This window comes from Amyelois transitella, chromosome 22, assembly GCF_032362555.1.
Source record: "Amyelois transitella isolate CPQ chromosome 22, ilAmyTran1.1, whole genome shotgun sequence".
Taxonomy (NCBI): domain Eukaryota; kingdom Metazoa; phylum Arthropoda; class Insecta; order Lepidoptera; family Pyralidae; genus Amyelois; species Amyelois transitella.
In genome coordinates this window covers 3,704,388-3,723,886 of record NC_083525.1, presented here as the reverse complement: position 1 = coordinate 3,723,886, position 19,499 = coordinate 3,704,388, and the positions used below count along the sequence as shown (strand labels likewise).

The following is a 19,499-nucleotide window of genomic DNA, read 5'->3' as shown; positions in this document are numbered from 1 at the left end:
TTGACAATGGCATTTCATTTTAATAATTGTATAAAAAAAAGAAAGTAGGAATACAAAATGGTCAACATTTTTTGAAGTAATCCTTCACATAAATATTTAGTTTACATTTACTTCATTGAGGAATAGTTCAAACAACGAGGTGAGATATAAGGTTAATAGGCAAAATTCAGATTCATTGTCCAAAATATAGTTATGCGCAAGTCTTGAACTTCATGAATTTCAGAGAAATGAATTTCTTATCATAGAAAACAAAAAAGATGAATGAGATCAAAATGTGTACATTTTGATCATTGTTTTCTGTCAATTTACAGAAAAATTAATCCACCATCTTGATTATCCAGCAATTATTAAATTTATCTATAATGAACACTTATTTAACACTACTTTTTGAACAGTTTAGAATTATAGTGCTGACTTATCAAATAGGCCAATACTTTTTTTTTATATACACAATCAAAAATGCAATTATAATTTAGCAAATTAGTGTGCGACAAATCCAACCAAAAATTACATTATTCGTCCTTCACTATCGATAGGACAAGGACGGCATTGCAGAATGTCCGTCATGTATCATTTTTAATGCAGAATGTACGTTGTAATTCGACCCAAAAATTTATGTGTACTCAACTGCAGAGAAACCCCTTAAGGTAGGTCTCCCTTCTGGTGGCTGTACTGTAGTCACCTACAAAAGTTGTAAAAGATGTACAAGCATGGGATGCAGGTGTAGTACATAGATCAAATTACGTTCAGGGCACTTACTGAAGTCATATGTGGCACACGAATTTACCAGACGACATCAAAAAAAAGCAAAACTCTTTTTGTTTTGACCTTAGGTACATGATTTTAAATGCTAACACAAAATAATGGTTCAACACTATTCTTTATTTATTTTACACTACGGCAGTGTTCAGATGACCATATTTGTATGTAATAATTATTACTATTGAAAATGTCCATAATCTACTCATTGTTCTTTGTGTCACATGTTTTCTTGTCAAGTCTTAACATACGATCAGAAATATCAGCATAAACAATACAAAAACGATATGTGGTATAGTTTTGACAGACAAATATTGTTATCATGCCACATCTGTGTCTAGTTAATCATTTCAACTTAAAACTCTACTAGAAATCTTACACAATTATATTGTAAGATGACATTTATTTTCACACTAACACTTACGACTAATTTTTAGGGCTTACTTCATCATTGCAATAAACAGGGCCTACATATTTGTTAAAAACTATACCACATATAACAGCGCCTAAGAGAGTGGTCAGGCAGTGATATAAGTAAAGCACTTGTTTTATTTCACTAATTAAAGATGTCCGATTAACGATTCACTAATTTAAAAAATTCAGACAAGTAAATTAGCATTATTGTTTTTAACTTTCTAAAACTACTTACTGAGTTATTAAGAATGCCTATATTAATTCAACACGTTTTTGGTCTAGAGCATTTTGATCATTATTCAGAAAGTATCAAGATACATTAATAATTTTGATATTACTATTAATCTAAGTTCAATAATCTTTTAGGAGATTAACTGTCATATAAGAGGAAAGAAAGTTTGCTTAATCTCAAATTTTACAAAACACATAAATTATACAATCTATCTTGTTCTAAATTACATTACATACAACCACGCCTCTTATCGGAAGGCTAGGCAGAGACTACATCTTTCCACTAAATTACATTATTTATAAGAATTATCATAGTGTATTCCTGGTTGCATCATTAACAGAGTTACTTCAGAGCCTGACATTGGTACTGGTTCACACAGGGAAACCATTGTCTAATCTTCATAACCCAAAAATTAAATCAATACCAAGCTTAGGAATATTTAGTATTTTACAACATATCAAATTAGATTTATATTGAACTTGTGAAAAAGGGAATTGTTCCAACCCTAATTTAGAAATAAATTAACCACAAGGAACATCATATTAACTTTAAAAAAAGTCAATGCAAAAAATTTGGTGTGTCAAAACAATACCCTTTAAGAAATATTGAACAAGGTAAAATAACTTAAAACAAAAATCCTATATTTATTTTAAGTAAAGATGAGAAAAATGACCACACTCCAAGACTCTCAAAAACCTTTAGTATATCGCTCAATATAGTAGACTTAATTATTTTACAATGAAATTGGACAATGATTATATATTGGGTTTGACCCTAATTGAATACAAATTTAAATTCTATGTAACTCAGAATTAAGAAAACTCAACACCCTAATCAACTTCGTACAGGTGTTTGCAAGGCTCCACTGACACACTATAAAACATGTCTTCAGAAGAATGGGAGAGGCGAAATTAATAGCATTATCACTTTCTGTTGACCATTAAACCAACAACACTAAATACAATCTCGCCGCTCAAAATTGGTCACATTTTTGCCCAACTTGTTGAGAAACACACAAAAAAATTGTACAATAAACACATTCAAACTTGCTACACTTACCAGTCTTAAAATCACAATAAAATATTCCCACATTGAAATGACGGCTTTTTGTCATTGGTCAACATAACTGGCCATTACCATTTCACCTTTTGAAAATGGAACTTCAATCAGAATTTTTTTGGTTAATCGGCCAGTACTAAATCGAAATGTTTTGTCACTACGTTAAAAATCTGTAATACTAGAACGCGTCGATTCTTTTTCAAATTGTCTATTGTATGGAACATTATAAAAAGTAGTCCGCTTGGGGTTTCTTTGAGGGCACTCCTCGGGATTCTTGTGGGGCCGCTTCGAATATTGTGAACTCTCGTTGCAGATTCTCGTTTAGTTCTAATATTGCTGCTACATTGCCGCATCTGTGCAATACAATACAAAAGAATTATTGTTCTGCAACACAAGAAGACCAAACAAAAGTGCACTGGCTGCATAAAGATCATGAGTGTAACGGCAAGGCAAGCAAAAAGAGGACTTGAAGGAAAGCACTATATACTATACATACATACATAAAATCACGCCTCTTTCCCACATAAGAATTGGGATAAGGTATTGAAGAAGTGGGATGAAGGAGCTAAAAAAATCTGCAAACAATCAATTGAGATGGTTAAAACGAAATCTAAATACCTATAACAGTAGTTAGGAGCTGACCACACAGTAAGAACAGTCTCGTTGAAGTGCCACTTGTACCCTTCCATGACGAGCTGGTGGGCGCGACAGATCATGTCAATATCGTTGGAAACGTTGAACTGAGCCACTACATCAGAACCGAAAAGGTAGCCTGCGCCTCGAGGCGATACGCCCCAGCCTTGTGTGTCTGGAAAACAATCACATTTTTGTTATTTCTTGTATTACTTTGTACAGGAGTTATTTGATGCGGAGGTCAGATGGGAGATGCTTCGTGTAAAAACCTGACTACTTTTTCAATCCAAGATCGTGGTCACAGGCGAATTTTTGGCTCCTCTCTTGAGTGAGCAAAAAGGACGAACGCCAGAAATAGGAGTAAAAGGTGTGTAAAAGTAGGTGTTCTGTATTGATATCTCTCCAAAATGTTTGTTTGTTTCAGAAGTCACTTTTGTTACTGTCCCACCTAAACACAACTCTTCCATTATTGACGCGATAAAAATATAACTTAAAATCAGCATCATGGTTGAAAGTCCTGCAATAAAGTTCTTCATTCATAAGTAGTATCATCACATCATACATCAAGTACTTCCTTTTTATTACTAGCAGCCCCTTATGCGACGGCATGCTCGAAAAACTGTCTCATTTCATAACCGAATGCTTGTAAATTAGGTAAATAAAAAAATATATGAAACGGTAACTTGGTCAGTTTTAAAAATCAAATAGTTTTGGGAATTACTATACATAAGTACTATTCAGACATCCAGGTGACATCAGAATTGCGAAGTACGGAAACAGCAATTGTCGACCCACCTACCGCTACTGCTAGCAAACGATTTTATTATACACTTCCTTCATCTACATACGAACGTATGATGTTGGTATAGGAAACATGACATTGGGTATTTGTAGAACGAAAATAGGTTAAGTATTATCTTCATACATATGTAGTCTCTACAAAGTCGTCCGCCTCTGTTTCTAAGCTTTCTTCTTTTATACTATGAAACCGATTTTGATGCAGTTTACACGAGACTGTTTATACTTTAAAAATGTCTCTAGGTATACCGGGCAAGCCGGGTGGGATAGCTAGACAGATTATTAATCTCCCTATCTCATTTTGAGATTACTATGGGCACTTTTTAAAATGTATTTAGGTAAAATCATCATCATACATAAGGTAGTACGACTTACTCTCTCGCCTTAAAGGCAAACGACGTGATAATTTTTGAACGGACTTAATTAGTCAATTCAAAACATTATCACGCCTTTTGCCGTTGGTCGTTATTTGACCGACATTCAAGTCCAGATAATTTATGTCAATAAATCTTTGGGTTCATTAATTTACTTATTACGCATTATGTTGGTGATTATCTACGTTTAAACAATGTCCCTAGGTTAATTAAATTTTAATTAATACTAGATTATTTCCGCAGCTCCGCCCTCGTTAAACGATATTCCCGAAGGAATTTCTGGATGTCCTCTCTTGGAACTCCCTTACACCTTCAAGGAACATACTTAAATGTCAAAATTTAGCTTTCCATGCACCATAGTTTCGGATGTTCCTAATTAGTAGGAGTATACGTGGTCTATAGTACTCACGAAAATAGTTTAAAAAAAACTAAAAAACTACGCTTTATTGCTAATCAAACTAAAAAATAGAAAATAAAATTTAAAGACAAAGGAATTATAAAACAGTAGTAGCAAGTCGAACAATCGGTTATAGTCAATTACCTCCGATTAAAATTATAACAAAATTAAATTTATAAACAAAACAATTGAAATCTGAGTAAAAAGCGTGGGGTGCCTGATGTAGTAAATATTAAAATCATTCTATTAGCATATATTTATGACAAGAGAGTTATGAAAATGAAGTAAAATGCACCCCACGCTTTTTACTCTGATTTAAATTGTTTTGTTTATAAATTTAATTTTGTTATAATTTTAATCGGAGGTAATTGACTATAACCGATTGTTTGACTTGCTACTACTGTTTTATAATTCCTTTGTCTTTAAATTTTATTTTCTATTTTTTAGTTTGATTAGCAATAAAGCGTAGTTTTTTAGTTTTTTTTAAACTATTATTTATTTTCTATTTTTTAGTTTGATTAGCAATAAAACGCCTAGTTTTTTAGTTTTTTTATACAATTATTTTTTGGTAGAAGTGTTAACTTCCTACTACTTCTACTACGCTGTATAACTATCTTACTAGAAATGACTTTCGCAACCATGCGCCCATCACCGGAGGTTTTCACAACTAACTTTCTTAAAGTTATATGTGGCCTGATTGGATTAAATCTCATAATATTCTCATCATCATGATTCTTTTTTAGGCGATGGGCTAGCAACCTGTCACTATTTGAATCTCAATTCTATCTTAAAGCCCAATAGCTGAAGGTGGCCTATCAGTCTTTACAAGACTGTTGGCTCTGTCTACCCCGCAAGGGATATAGACGTGATTATATGTATGCATGTATGTATGATGATTGTTAAACCCAGTTGAAAAGAATTTTATAGTGATAAATCACTGTTAATTATATTTTTGACTATCCAGCAAACATAACAATTTTCGATTGTGGCCTTGCCAGGAATCAAACCACAAGATTAAGAGGCAGATTGATACAGGAACAAAAATATTTCAAACATACCTCCACTGCCTTTACAACCAGGAACGCAACAATGTTTATCTGAAGACATCGTGGCACTTTTGTAGTAAAATCTGTCTTTCACAAAAACAAACACAAACTTGGGACTCCTATCTCAAATAATCAGGTACTTTTTACAGGAGTCCTATCTCAAAATATCTGCACAACACAGTGAACACAGTCAGAGTCCAATCTCAGATGATAAAATCACACGAATATCCGGAAGAACAAAGCTCGACTCAACGGAAGATTCCAAACTCCAAATAACGACAAGTTATCAGCACAAAACAAAGTGCAAATAGGTAAATACACAGGCACCGGTAAAAAAACAGAAAGAAAGTTTACAGGTGTTAGAATCGAATTCAAAACTTACTGCAAAACTTATTTTACATAAATAAACAAACTGTCACTCATTTTACAAGCGAGTATTACAGTGTTGCTATTATAAATATGCAAAAGTTACATAATGTTAATTCAAGAATCGCATTAATATGTTAAATACGTATTAAATATCGCAAAGTTCTGTAGGTAGTAACTTTATTCTTGTATTGTTGTAAATTTAGTTGTTCAATTTTCATTTATTACTTTTGTTTTATTACTTATATATTTTTTATTGTTTTAAAATATTCTACTAATTCTACTATTGTTTCTAATGGTAATTCTAAATGGAGCGATGCGATGAAATAAAAAAGCCTCTGGTTAATAGTAACATTATATGGAAATATATTACATCTCTTTTTGGACTCCTTATACGTCAGAACTTCTTGGTTTCTTGTATGGAGATTACTGGCACTGGTGCTATCTCTGTCTCTCTTACTCTCATACGAAGGATCTAAAAATGAATTTATTAATCCTGGCAGTTTTAATAAGGATAATGAGAAACTCTTATCAAAATATTGCATTGTCATCGGTCCTTGATACGTGTGCAAAGTTTCAAGTTGATCAGACGTTTAGAAATCAGTGAAAATTAAGCTCAAAGATTCCGTTACATACATACATACATACATACATACATACATACAACCCAAGCTAATAAAAGCGTAGTAAAAAGACCAACATACCTTAAAATTAACTTTCCCTCTCGCAGGTCTATTAGAAGAAATTCTATTGAAATAAGTAGCACCTCTGTACTACAATTTCTGTACGTATTAATCCTCCTGCTTTCTGTACATAAATAAATAAATACCTTCCGGGTCGCTCCACAGCAAATCACACATTGGTCCGTCATGTGGAACCTCCTGTTTGCGGTCTATAGTGCGGATCTGATCCAAGGTCTGTATGGACGGGCTGAGTCCACCGTGAACGCAGAATATCCGCCCGTCGATGATGGCTGACAGTGATAGGTAGTCGAATATCTCTGTGCAATATCTGTGGGACAAGGATTTAATAAACTGACAGTGATCAAATTGAAAGCTTCTTCCTTCTGGCTTTAGACCCAGTTGCATCCTCATCACTCGGAGCAATGTGCATGTTTCCTCACTATGTTTTCCCTCACTGTAAAAGTATCAGTTAGTATTCAAACTAATGTACATAACTTTGAAAATAGTCATTGGTACATGGCTGAGGCATTTTAACCAGGCACCTTACTGATTCAATCAAATTGACAGCATTAAAAGGTTAATTGATTGAAGTAGAACCATACTTTGCTTTACTAATTTTTGCTCTCTGCTCTGCACGTTTTTACTATAATTTCCGTGCCTTGGGTAACTATAATCATAAAAAATTTCATACAAATCAGTCTTAGCCTCTAGTTTAGCCTCCGTGACAGATTAGTAAAAGCAGAGGGGATGGGAGTCACTTAGACCTATGCCACTGAGGATAATTTACTCAGAGGTTCACATAGAACAAAATTGGTTACACATAAATAAATACATTTCTGCTAACAGCTCACAGCAGATTTATGTTAAATAATTCTTTACTTCAATTGTATGATCATATATGCACATAATACTGATTCCAGTTAGTAATAAAATATTTATAAACTATACCACCTATCAGACGACAAACTAATAATAAAAGAACAAATTAATTTTATAGAAAATATTAGTTTAAGATAATAAGCTTACTAAAAGAATTGAACTTTGAGGCTCAGCTACAAGTTTCAACTTGGTCAAGCCATGAGTGGATTTGAGTTGGCATGTGTGGACCTTATCTTCACTTCCCATAGACTTATGGGGATAAACACACTAATAATAACAAATAAATAGTATTTAAAAAAAAGATAATGTTACCTCCAAACAGTAATTGAACCATATTTCCGTAAGCACTCGTCGTAGAAACCGTATACTTGTGTGATCTGTCTGGATTCATGGTTGCCACGAATAAGTGTGATGCGATCAGGATATCGTACCTTGAACAATGTTAATTCATCATTCAAATTAAAAAAATAATAGTTATTATTTGCACCAAAAACCTTATCTACTCTTTTGCATACATGTTGGTACTTAACAGGAAACGAAGTAGTCCCAATAGCAAAATAAAAAAAAATCATAATATGAAATTTTTTTTATCTCACGAAACACTATCAAAACATGTCATAATAAAAAGTGAAACAGAAATAATGTGTCCCGCTATACCAACAGCGACCTGCATGCTAGCCATTCTACTGGGGCTGGTTAAAATTCTATCAGTAAATGATTTTTTGAACTTACCTTTAAAGCAAGTAGTAATAAAAATGTTTCTACAGAATAAAACCCTCTATCGACAAAGTCACCCATAAATAAATAATTGGTTTCAGGAACATCACCACCCACTTTGAACAACTCCTTCAGATCATAAAACTGGCCATGTATATCTCCGCAGACCTAAAGAAAAAATAATATTAGACAAATAAAACACTTACTTCCTTGTGCAGTTACTTATTATACTTGAAACTATGAGAATAATTTACACAGTTGTAAAGCTGTCAAATAAATCTCTGAATTGAGATGCAATATGTAAATTTTATAGTGCAATTATCACTTTGATGACACATTCAATTAAGCTTCCTAATTCTATAATTTTATAATGTATCATATCATGCCTACCTCAACGCAAGACAACTGTCATTTCCTTGTCATTCCTTGGAACTTACACCCATATCAATAGAAATTAACACATGGGTTTCATTGTAGCACATGATATGTATTAGGTATCAAAAGAATTAATCCTACAGGTAGTTAAAGTCAGAGTTACAGACAAATTTGAAAGATTCATGTCAAAATTGAAAAGGAAAAAATTAATGTACATTAAATTATTCTAAGTTGTTAGACAGATAGACCACTTAAAGTGAAAATTGAAGCATCAGGTAAACATAAAAAAATACCGTACAATAAACATAGCAATAAAAAAAATGCATTACCGTAACGGGTGAATCCACACGTTGAACGTTGCTTTCTTCGACAAGGATTTCCCTGGCTTTCGCGCAGAGCGCTTTAACCTCTGCCTCCATTATTATTTCGCATCTCTTCAACTGTTCTATCTGGCGATCCAAGTCGCTCGTGTCCGACATCGTATGAAACTAATAACAACGGTAAATCTGTTTTGTAAAAATATAAGGTAAACGTTTGGAAGTTGGAACGGAGGGTACGTAAGCTACACGAAATGTGGAACAATTATTATTGAGTCTTTACTATTGAAAATAACAAAAAACATTAAATGATAAATATATACTTACAGATAATTAATAAATAAACAATATTTATTTGGGTTTTAGCGAGACAGCCTAATTTTCTTCACAAACAATCACAATCACAACCAGTCCGCCATTAACTAACACAGACGCCAGTGTGACCAACTCGAAATTTAGAAATCCTACCCTACTACTATCCTCCTTCCATTATGCCGGGAGAGCATTTCAAATTTCACAATAACGAAAATTAATTACCTATTAAGTTCTATTGGAAGTATAGTATTTTGATGGGCGTGATTTATGTGCCTATGTTCATTTCTTAAACAAATATTTCGCGTTTTTAAATCTGAGTATTTTTTACACTTTAATTTTAAATCATATTAAGAATTCTTCATATCTATATGTATTTCCAACTATTTATCTGAACCTATATGTTACAGACAAATTAAGTGCCGATCACAGATGAATAATTATGATTGTAGAACTGATACTAATTAAATTTAACTATCTACTAAAGTGGCACAATTAAGCTTTTGTTATGGTAAGACCAACTTGCACCTTACAGCCATCGCTTTTTCGTTCCTTCCCTGCACGAATCATCAAAGGCAGCTCTTGTCTACCTACCAATAGGAAAGCAGGAAACTTTCAGGGATCCAAAGTGTACATACATTTTACTGGACGTTAGGTTGTCAAACTTGACACTATAAAAGTATCTACAATTGGGATTGGATTAAATTTTTGGATTGTCAGTTGTCAATGTCAAGTCAATAGTCTTGTTTGTGATCGGCGCGTTAGTGAGTAACTATTAAAATATTGATTATTGTTAAATAATAACTTTAAATTAAAAGTGAATTACAAGTGTTCAGTGCAGTCCAGTGGTGCAATTTCTAAAATGGGCAATATTCACACTGTCGGACCTAACGAGGCGCTTATAGTTTCAGGTAAAATCCAAATCTAGTATGCAATATTTAAATAACACCGATTTGTTTATTTCTTTTTTTTATTTTGATATGTTTATTTCTTCGTTTACTGTGAATTATAATAACTTCGACTAACGTTTAAGTTAAAAATTCTTTAATATTATAGTATCTAGAGCTATCCTAATAAAAATGGGGAAATATTGAGTAGTATAAATTACACAGGTACCCAATCCAATGTTTGTTTTTTAGATCCGTCGTATAAAGGTCTATGAGGCACATTTCTTTAAGAGTACACATTATATATCAGTATATCTTTTAACTACCTACTACATTTTTCTAATGCTAATCGTCATTATAACAGTTAAGGTTTATAAAAATCCATTTTAAACTCTACCTATGAGATTCAAGGACAAATAGAAGATTCAATTCATACAAAATTACTTAGTGCATTTCATATTCTCGCTCATCTTATATTATTTTTGCTTTAATGTTTAATAAATAAATTTATCAAAAATTAAACAGCTGAATTGATTGAACTAAAATTAAGCATAGAGGTAGACAAAATCCATCTGTATTAAACTCTCATATTCTCATTCCTCTAAAAATTACTGGAAAAGTAATCAATGCCTTTTTCCAATATCTAAACTGTATTTGTATCAAGTTTCATCAAAATTAAGTCAGTCGGTAAAGTTGTTTAACATGAAAGAAAACTTAAAACTTACTTCATATGGAGTACAAACGTGACTATAAATAACTAATATTAGTTGGGATGGCATGGGATAACTGATTAGACGGAAAGAATTCCATTTGACCAAACCAAGCATGTATTAAATGTTAACTTCTATTTGTAACTGATATCTATTAGTTTATCTCACCAATAGCTAGTGATAAATTGTGACTCATAGGAATAAAATGTGTTTATATTTCTTGCACAATAATATTATAGCATATCTTTAGTATTTCCCCCTGAGTATCATATGAACATCCATATGAGTAATTGTTGATTTAAGTTGCATTTTCCTGTTGTTTCAGACACAAGATTTTTTATTTTATACTAGCTGTGCCCACGACTTTGTCCGCACACATTTTTCCATTATTTCTTTGCTCCTTATAGTTGCAACGTGATGTTATATAGCCTAAAGCCTTCCTCGATAAATTCAATGCAAAAATAATTTTTCAATTTGGACCAGTGGGTCCTAAGATTAACGCATTCAAATAAACAAACAAACTTTTCCGTTTTAAAATATTAGTATAGATTTGGTCTAATGTAAAATTAATACTGTAAATTTCTTTATTAAGCCCTCTAGCTCAACATGGCCCTTGGTATATTCGAGACTATTGTCTCTCCTTCCCCCAGCGCTGTTCTGTTTCACATCATCATTTATATCCATATAGTTTTTTGAAAAACAATTTTTAAGTACAGAAATTGGTCTATAATAATTTTATTATATATTTGGATTTGAAAACTAAGAAAGAGATAAATTTATGTATCAAAATGACTCACAGTTTCTTATTCAAACTGCTCATCTTGTCATGTTGGACTTCCAATTTCAGGCTTGATGTGACAACACAATTAGCTCAATAAAGGTTAAGTGGTATCATGTCATATGCTGCTTTTAGTGTCTCATGTTAGTCATCCCATACATATGTTTCTATGTATTCAAAAACAATCTGATAGCTCAAGCTCAAGCTCAGAGTATTAATAAAAAAAATATGAAAATAATCTGCCATAAATGAAAAAAAAAAATTAAGATGATTCCTTCTTTACAGATTGTGTCATGCTGCTATCCTGATTCTGCTCCAAAAAATCATAATCCAAACTCCTAGATATCCCGTAAAACCTTAAACCCGAAGAACCTTGGCAGCTTTCTATAAATGTCCCTACAGAAATTATTGCAATGATTGCGTAAATTTTATGTTTAATTTCGTGACATTTTAGTTTCAGACCACCTTTAATAGAAAACATACATATAATCACGTCTATATCCCTTGCGGGGTAGACAAAGCCAACAATCTTGTAAAGACTGATAGGCCACGTTCAGCTACTTGGCTTTAAGATAGAATTGAGATTCAAATAGTGACAGGTTGCTAGCCCATCGCCTAAAAAAGAATCCCAAGTATGTAAGCCTATCCCTTATCTGGGCACTGTCCACTTCGATTTTTACCCTGCACTCTGTTTTATCGCCTTGCTTTACTCGTTATATCTATTTGTTCTGTGGATGCCGCGCGGTTCCCGGCTTTTTACCTTCCCCGCAAGGAATATGGACGTGACTATATGCATATATGTTAATTTGCATCATACCAAATTTCTTTGCTTGCATGAATATAAAACACTAGCAAATTCTTTAAAACTATTTGTAGTAATAATAGCGCGGTAAAAATATAAATATAATGTTACAGTGCGGACAAGTGTTTATAGGTAAATAATTTTAAAGCGAACCTTCTGACCACTAATTGTAACCTTACAGTAAAAAAATCTCATAGAACAAATGTGGTTTGGTTTGGCAATACAGAGTGGGTTGAAGCGATATTGATAGCTTGATTGCAAACTTTACTTTCACTTCGACTGGTGGTAACGCCGAACATAAATTTATCATATGTCAAAAGCTGTATGATGGATATATTACATACTTACAGAAGATTACTTTAATTAAATGTAATACTAATTTTAATGTAATACTAAACTTAAGATTAGGGTTCCTTAAAATTATTTTACAATTTGCTATACATTGTTTCTGAGCTGTTTTAAAATGAGGAGTAAATTATAACAAGCGTAACTAATCAGACGTCGTGTCGTCGACATTTATTTCCTATACGTCTTCTTATGGTACTTACTTTTGGTTCTCAGATTTACTTATTATTATATCGATACACTTTCTTGTTAGCACTCCAACTGTCTTTTATCATGTCCGCAGCTTTTTCTCCGATCATTATCGCCGGTGCATTAGTATGTGCTGAAATTGTGCGTGGTATCACACTTGAATCCACTACACGTAAACTTGAAATACCGTGTACACGTAGTTCCGGATCTACTACAGCTAATGGATCGCCAACGGGTCCCATACGGCAAGTTGCAATCTGGTGATGAAGAGTCGCAGTCAGTGTCCGAATAGCGCATTCCCAGTATTCATCCGAGTCAAACACAGTAGAACGACAAGCTGGATAGTTTGCTGGGTAAACTCGTGCCCCGAACTTTTGAAATGGCTCCGTAGCAACCAATGCCTGAATGTGGCGTATGGCTGCCACAAATGTTGCTACATCACTTGGATCACTCAAATAATTTCCATACATTCTGGGATGACTGAATGGATTTCGATCTTTTAACTCCAAACGACCCACAGATTTCGGGTGTAGCAGCATGGGAAATGCACTCCACGCGTCTTTGTTATCTATTGGTCCGAATGCTTCATTAAAAACTTCTTCTCTTATTCTCATTCCTTTTCGAACAGCCTTGCTTCCACCAGGTCCTCCATCTGCTAATATTGATCCTCCAATACTGATTAGTTCTATGTCGGGAATCGGTTCAGGATCGCTGGAGACAGGAGTTTTTATATACCCTATTCCTTCTACTGCACCAGGACTTGCCAAGTCACTATCACCATCTCTAAGCCAAGAGAAAATAGAGGATAGATCTAAGGCTCTGTTCTCGCTTAGCGTAACTCCTGTTGTGTTAAGCTCGAATATTGCGCCCGGGAAGCATATATGATCATATAAAGTTTGACCGACAGGAAGGTCTTGTATAACATGTATACCCTTTGATATGAGGTGGTCTTTGGGACCTATACCAGACAGCATCAGAAGCTGAGGTGAGGCTATGGGCCCAGAGGACACAATTACTTCTTTCCTAGCCTTGATGACATGTGTTTTTCCTTTTCTTATAAATTCAACTCCAGTTGCTGTTTTGGTCTGTGCATCAATTAGTACTCTTGCAACAGTGCTTTCTGGGAGGATGTGGAGATTTCGTCGGTTTTTATGTTTGTGTAGAAATACTTTTGCCGCACTTTGTCTGTGGCCATTTTCAATTGTTACTTGGACGTGCCCAAAACCAAGTTCATCCGGAGAATTGTAGTCTATTGTTGGATGTCCAAGTAGTTTTCCAGCTTCTAAAAACGCCTTTATTAATTTGGTTCTGAAACGTGGAAAATATTATTGTTAATTGCCCGGTTTTTATGTAGCTAATAATAATAATAAGAACTATTATTATATAAATTTAAATGAGCTCTAAAAAAATGCGTAGTCGATTATTTATTATCAAAAAGTACTAGACTAGTGGAAAACCATTGATTACGGCTTGTACTCTTCTTGTTTTTCCATCATTGTTTTAATAATATAATACAATGTATTTACCTTCTTTGCACAAACTCCACTGGCATTTTACCATCTTTGTTCCGAGTTGGACTATTTTCATATCCATCAAGCTTGGCCTTTTCAGATTTTTTATAATATTCAAGGACATCATTGTAGGACCTGCAAAATAGTACATTTTCAAATATTATATCCGAGAATTTACATATATCCATAGAATATTATGACAAGCTAAATTTGTATACATTCAGTCAGAAAAGTATCGGGAATGGATTATTTATTTATGGTTCCAAATTCAAATTTTTGTTTTTTTTTGTTGTTGTTAGATTGGCACAACTGTTTTCCATTTTTAAAACTTCCAACTGTTGCATCTGTTGTTTACATTAAATACAGTGCTATTTTTAGTTATATCATATCTAGTGTGTATTGCTAATTTCATAATGGATAAAAACATCAAACAAAGAGTTTGTCTTAAATTTTGCATTGCCAATGGAATATCGTGTTTGGAGTCACTGAAAATGTTACAGAAGGCTTACGGTGAATCGACTTTATCAAAAACTCGTGCTTATGAGTGGTACAAAGCGTTCAAAAGCGGTCGAGATGTGATGGAAGATATGCCTCGCTCTGGTAGGCCATCAACGTCTGCAACTGAAGTTAACATCGCAAAAGTGAAGGAAATAGTGACTGAAAATCCTCATTCAACTTTGAGAGAGATAGCCACCGAACTTTCTGTATCTCACGAGTCGATCCGTACCATTTTAACTAATAATTTGGGTATGAAACATGTTGCCGCTCGGCTAGTCCCAAAAGACCTGAATTTTTTTCAAAAACTCAATCGCATGAGAGTCGCTGAGGACATGCTAGAACGAGTCAATTCCGACCCAACATTCATGAAACGCATTGTTACTGGTGACGAGACGTGGGTTTACGAGTTTGACATGCAAACTAGTCAACAAGCTTCGAAGTGGCGCCTTCCAACTGAACCGAAACCGAAAAAACCACGCCAAAGTCGTTCAAAAGTCAAAGTCATGTTGACTGTTTTCTTTGACTATCGCGGTGTTGTGCACTCGGAATTCTTGCCGGAAGGTCAAACGGTAAATAAGGAATATTATTTGAGTGTTATGCGGCGTTTAAGAGAGCAAATCCGACGAAAAAGGCCAGATTTGTGGAAAGAAAATTCTTGGATTTTGCACCATGATAATGCACCTTCGCACAAGGCCATCATTGTGAACGAATTTTTAACCAAACACTCAACAAATACCATCGAGCAACCACCATATTCACCAGATATGGCTCCAGCCGACTTTTTTCTTTTTCCTAAACTCAAATTACCACTTCGTGGCACCCGTTTTCAATCGGTAGAAGACATACAAGAGAATTCGCGGCGAGAACTGACCTCAATTCCGGAAACAGCGTTTAAAAAATGTTTTGATGATTAGATTATTCGTTGGCGTAAGTGTATCGTTTCTAAAGGAGCATATTTTGAAGGTGATAAAATAAATTTGGATGAATAACAAACAGTTTGTGTATTATTGATCTTTTCCTGCTACTTTCTTGACAGAGTAGTATAACGGTTTCAGGATAAGGGATGAAATTGTTTAAAACATCCTTGTGAAACACTTGCTCTTTTCTAGACAGATACGAAAATATTATTTTCTTTCAAAGTCTCATCTTTGCGTGGGCCCAAGGTCCGCCTTTCGATTTTTATTTTTACACTTATTCTGGACTTCGGCGTCTTCAGACTTAATTCCATTGGCTCGCATATCATCTTTCGAGACGTCTAGACGACTAGTCGGGATATTTGTTCTAGGTATGTTATGATTATCACGTTTTGATTGCAGAGCATAGATATTGTTTTTGGAATCGAAAATCTCTACGTGATGCGAATTGAAATCAGTCAATGAATAGACGTTGCCAATCCTTATTTGTTAGTTACCAAGGTTCAGGTATAAATGCAATAGTCTAACAGAGTTCCTGTTGCCTTTGTCGTCGGATCAACACTTGAAGATGTAAATGTCTAGATTTACATAAGAAAAGAACCAAGTAGAAATCTTTAATTTTTCTGTTCCGCTAACTTATGTTGCCTTTTTTCGTGGAGTAAGTCGAGTTTGTTCAATCACAATAGGTGTTTAAAGTATCCACTGTCAAACTGCGAAAAAGTGCGAGAAAAAGGTGGTTTTATGTATGAGTCCGTACCATCCATAATTGCCATCTGCCGCTATTCTGTCCCATTCTTGCGGCCTTCCTCTCGTGTAGATCATGTAATTGATGACACTGGTCCCTCCCACTGCCTTACCCCGTGGCCAAAAGCATCGCTGGTTTTCCATACCTGAAATATGATTGCATCAATATATAGACTTATTTTGCAACAGTGAGTTGATCTCAACTAACCGGTCTTCGCCAGTCGTGGTGGTCGAATTTCACGGTATGCGCAGGTAGTTTCACAGAAATCTGATTATTTTTCCGAATTCCATTACAATTTTTTTATTATTTGTTCCATGAGAGGTTCGATTATTAAAATATCGAACATATAAGTCACGATCCCTGTTGGATATTACCCGTTCCCCCAAAATTTTCTGGACTTATAATCCAACGTCGTTCCAAGGTCATTGGTCATTTATGGCTAATTTTCAGAACATGCTTGCTCCTTTTTGCGTCATTGCCCGTTTGTTTTATGGCGAGCTCTGTGTCTTAACTGAACTTACCCAAACAAACTCCAGGCTGGGGCTCCATGTAGTATTGCCAGGTGTAGTCAGTAGCCTGGAAGTAGGGAGCCATTGCTGGTATATCTGTAAGCAGCATCTCTGGCTTGCCAGCTTCCAGCAGTAGAACAGTAGTGTTCCTGTCTTCCGATAGCCGAGATGCTAGCACACTGCCGGCTGATCCAGCACCTACTATGATGAAGTCGTATTCGGGGAGTGGGGATGAAAGTCCTGGAATGGTTGGGAATATATAATTAGCTATAGTATATAAATATATTACATCTAAGGGACAGACTAATATACTTGGGGTTATTCTTTAAGGTGATGGGTGCGCAACCTGTCACTATTCGAATCTTAATTGCATCAGTGGGCCATTAGCAGTTTTATCAAGACTGTTGGCTTTGTATGCACCACAAGGGATAAAGACGTGACAATATGTGTATGTATAAGGTACATCGTCGTGCATTATATTGTGATGTGATTATGTATGCATATAGATTGTGATCTCAGAAATTATCTGTGAGAAGAGATATATGCTCTTTGAGTTGAGCTGCATAGAGATACATTTTCACAAAATAGGTGAATTCCTTAGGCAAATGTGAGGCAATTTGACTTAGAAAATCACAATTGATAACTTAAACTTGCATCCTGACATAAAATTTATTTAAGTAATTTGGTATATTACGGGGTAGGTGCTGTCTGTTTTTCTGTATGGAATTCAAGTCACTGTTATTAGGTCGGCCATAAAGTAACTAAGTACTCTATTCAACGCATTATGCAGAAAGACTAACTATGTACGTCATATTGCTTTGCTGTATTTTGTTGAAAACTTCTTAGAGTCGTATTTAGTTATTTCAACTGTTTGCTACTTTTAACGTAACGTAAGCAATATGTTCGGTGTAATTGAAAACAAATTGTTCCGCCAATATATTCCTCGTTATGCCGCACAAAGATTTATGTAGAAATGGCAATGAACTCTTTTGAGAGTCAAGTTTTGACTTTACATGTCCGTTATTTTAATGAATAACGGTGAGCGAAAGGAGAATAAAACATAACTTTATAAGGACACGCCTTTTGATGCCGCATTTCTCAAGCAAGATATCTACAAAATGTTGTTTACCAAGTTTTGTACAAAATAATATTTGAGTAAATACACATGTAATTAAATATCATTTAAACGAATATTTGTATGAAAAACTATACATTTAGACAACTTTTGATAATGCAAAGAAATATTTTAATGGACGATAACAGTGAATGTTGTTATTTGTTTTAATTTTTCTTAAAACAATTATTACATATTATAATGTTATAAGTTTTGACCCTGGCAGAAATATAATTTGAAATAAAGAAAAAAGTACAAAAGTATATAGCACCTTTTTTTTTTAAATTACTCGATGTATGTATATGATATGGTTTCATTAAATAATGCGAGCAAGGTCGACCGATGAAAAGAAGTATGATCTAATTGTTCTCTTTCATAAGATAGTTTACATATTGAAGGTTAAATAATATATTAAGGCAAGTGGATGTTGCTTAATACGTTTTTTTAAATTTCTTTGCGCAATTAACGGATTTATCTTGTAAACGATTTATAAAGGCGTTATACTACTAATTTCACTATTGAAGTATAATAAATTGATATAAAATCGAATAATGTGTTTTTTAATTCAAGTTTCTTTTTTTTATAAATTGCATGCGCTATAAAAATTAAAGCAACTCACCAGGGGGTAGTCCGTAGGGATCTCGTAGGAAATCAAAATAATTGCCAATGTTTTTTTTCGGTCCATGTTTGGCAGTATTGTAAATAGCATCTATAACAGATTCGTGGTAAGGCCAAAATAACTTCCCTTTCTTTGTACCCGTACTTGACCAGACGTCGTCATCTACGGTATTATCGTCATTTGAACATTTTACTCCGAATATTAATGAGAGTATTAAAAAGTTAAGTTTCATTTTGAAAATCGAAGAAACGAAGAATAATCTTTTTTTTCTTTATAATGTTCCGCGGCCAGTAAGGATGAAGCTAGTAGTACGAGTGCGTGCCAAGTTATGTGACGCCTTGAACTTGCGGGGCGTCCGGAAAACCGTAAGCGTTGATGGTATACATACCGTTTGGAAACAAGTTAAAAAAGTACTCGCCAGATCCTTTATTTACTTTTTTCAAATTGCCTTACAACCCTTGGCTGTGAATTCTACTCCTGGATCACAAAACAGGTTACTCTTATGTCAAGAAAGCAG

The 19,499-nt window shown here is 34.2% G+C and overlaps 3 protein-coding genes across 4 annotated transcripts in view; 1 reads left to right on the top strand and 2 right to left on the bottom strand.

The window, feature by feature from the left end:
* LOC106134186 (serine/threonine-protein phosphatase 4 catalytic subunit) lies at window positions 1-9,506 on the bottom strand. Of its 2 annotated transcripts, none has more exons than XM_013334164.2 (7): window positions 9,377-9,506; window positions 9,062-9,238; window positions 8,373-8,525; window positions 7,953-8,071; window positions 6,908-7,089; window positions 3,083-3,272; window positions 1-2,817 (listed from the first exon to the last, which is right to left on the bottom strand). In XM_013334164.2, the coding sequence occupies exons 2-7, from the start codon at window positions 9,209-9,211 to the stop codon at window positions 2,688-2,690; spliced, it is 924 nt and encodes a 307-aa protein (XP_013189618.1). In that variant the 5' UTR covers window positions 9,212-9,238; window positions 9,377-9,506; the 3' UTR covers window positions 1-2,687. The 2 variants fall into 2 exon arrangements, with proteins under 2 accessions (XP_013189618.1, XP_013189620.1); XM_013334166.2 differs by having other exon boundaries at window positions 9,062-9,220; window positions 9,377-9,499.
* Window positions 9,507-10,082: 576 nt separating this feature from the next.
* Window positions 10,083-19,499, top strand: part of LOC106134167 (flotillin-2) — a 187,284-nt gene continuing 177,867 nt past the window's right edge. The window contains exon 1 of the mRNA XM_013334139.2: window positions 10,083-10,272. Within this exon, the coding sequence (XP_013189593.2) occupies window positions 10,224-10,272 (49 nt within the window). The 5' untranslated portion in view covers window positions 10,083-10,223. The remainder of the gene's footprint in view (window positions 10,273-19,499) is intronic.
* On the bottom strand, window positions 12,766-19,248 carry LOC132903164 (glucose dehydrogenase [FAD, quinone]-like). Its single transcript, XM_060950569.1, has 5 exons — window positions 18,983-19,248; window positions 17,262-17,489; window positions 16,753-16,885; window positions 14,599-14,718; window positions 12,766-14,380 (listed from the first exon to the last, which is right to left on the bottom strand). The coding sequence occupies exons 1-5, from the start codon at window positions 19,212-19,214 to the stop codon at window positions 13,102-13,104; spliced, it is 1,992 nt and encodes a 663-aa protein (XP_060806552.1). The 5' UTR covers window positions 19,215-19,248; the 3' UTR covers window positions 12,766-13,101.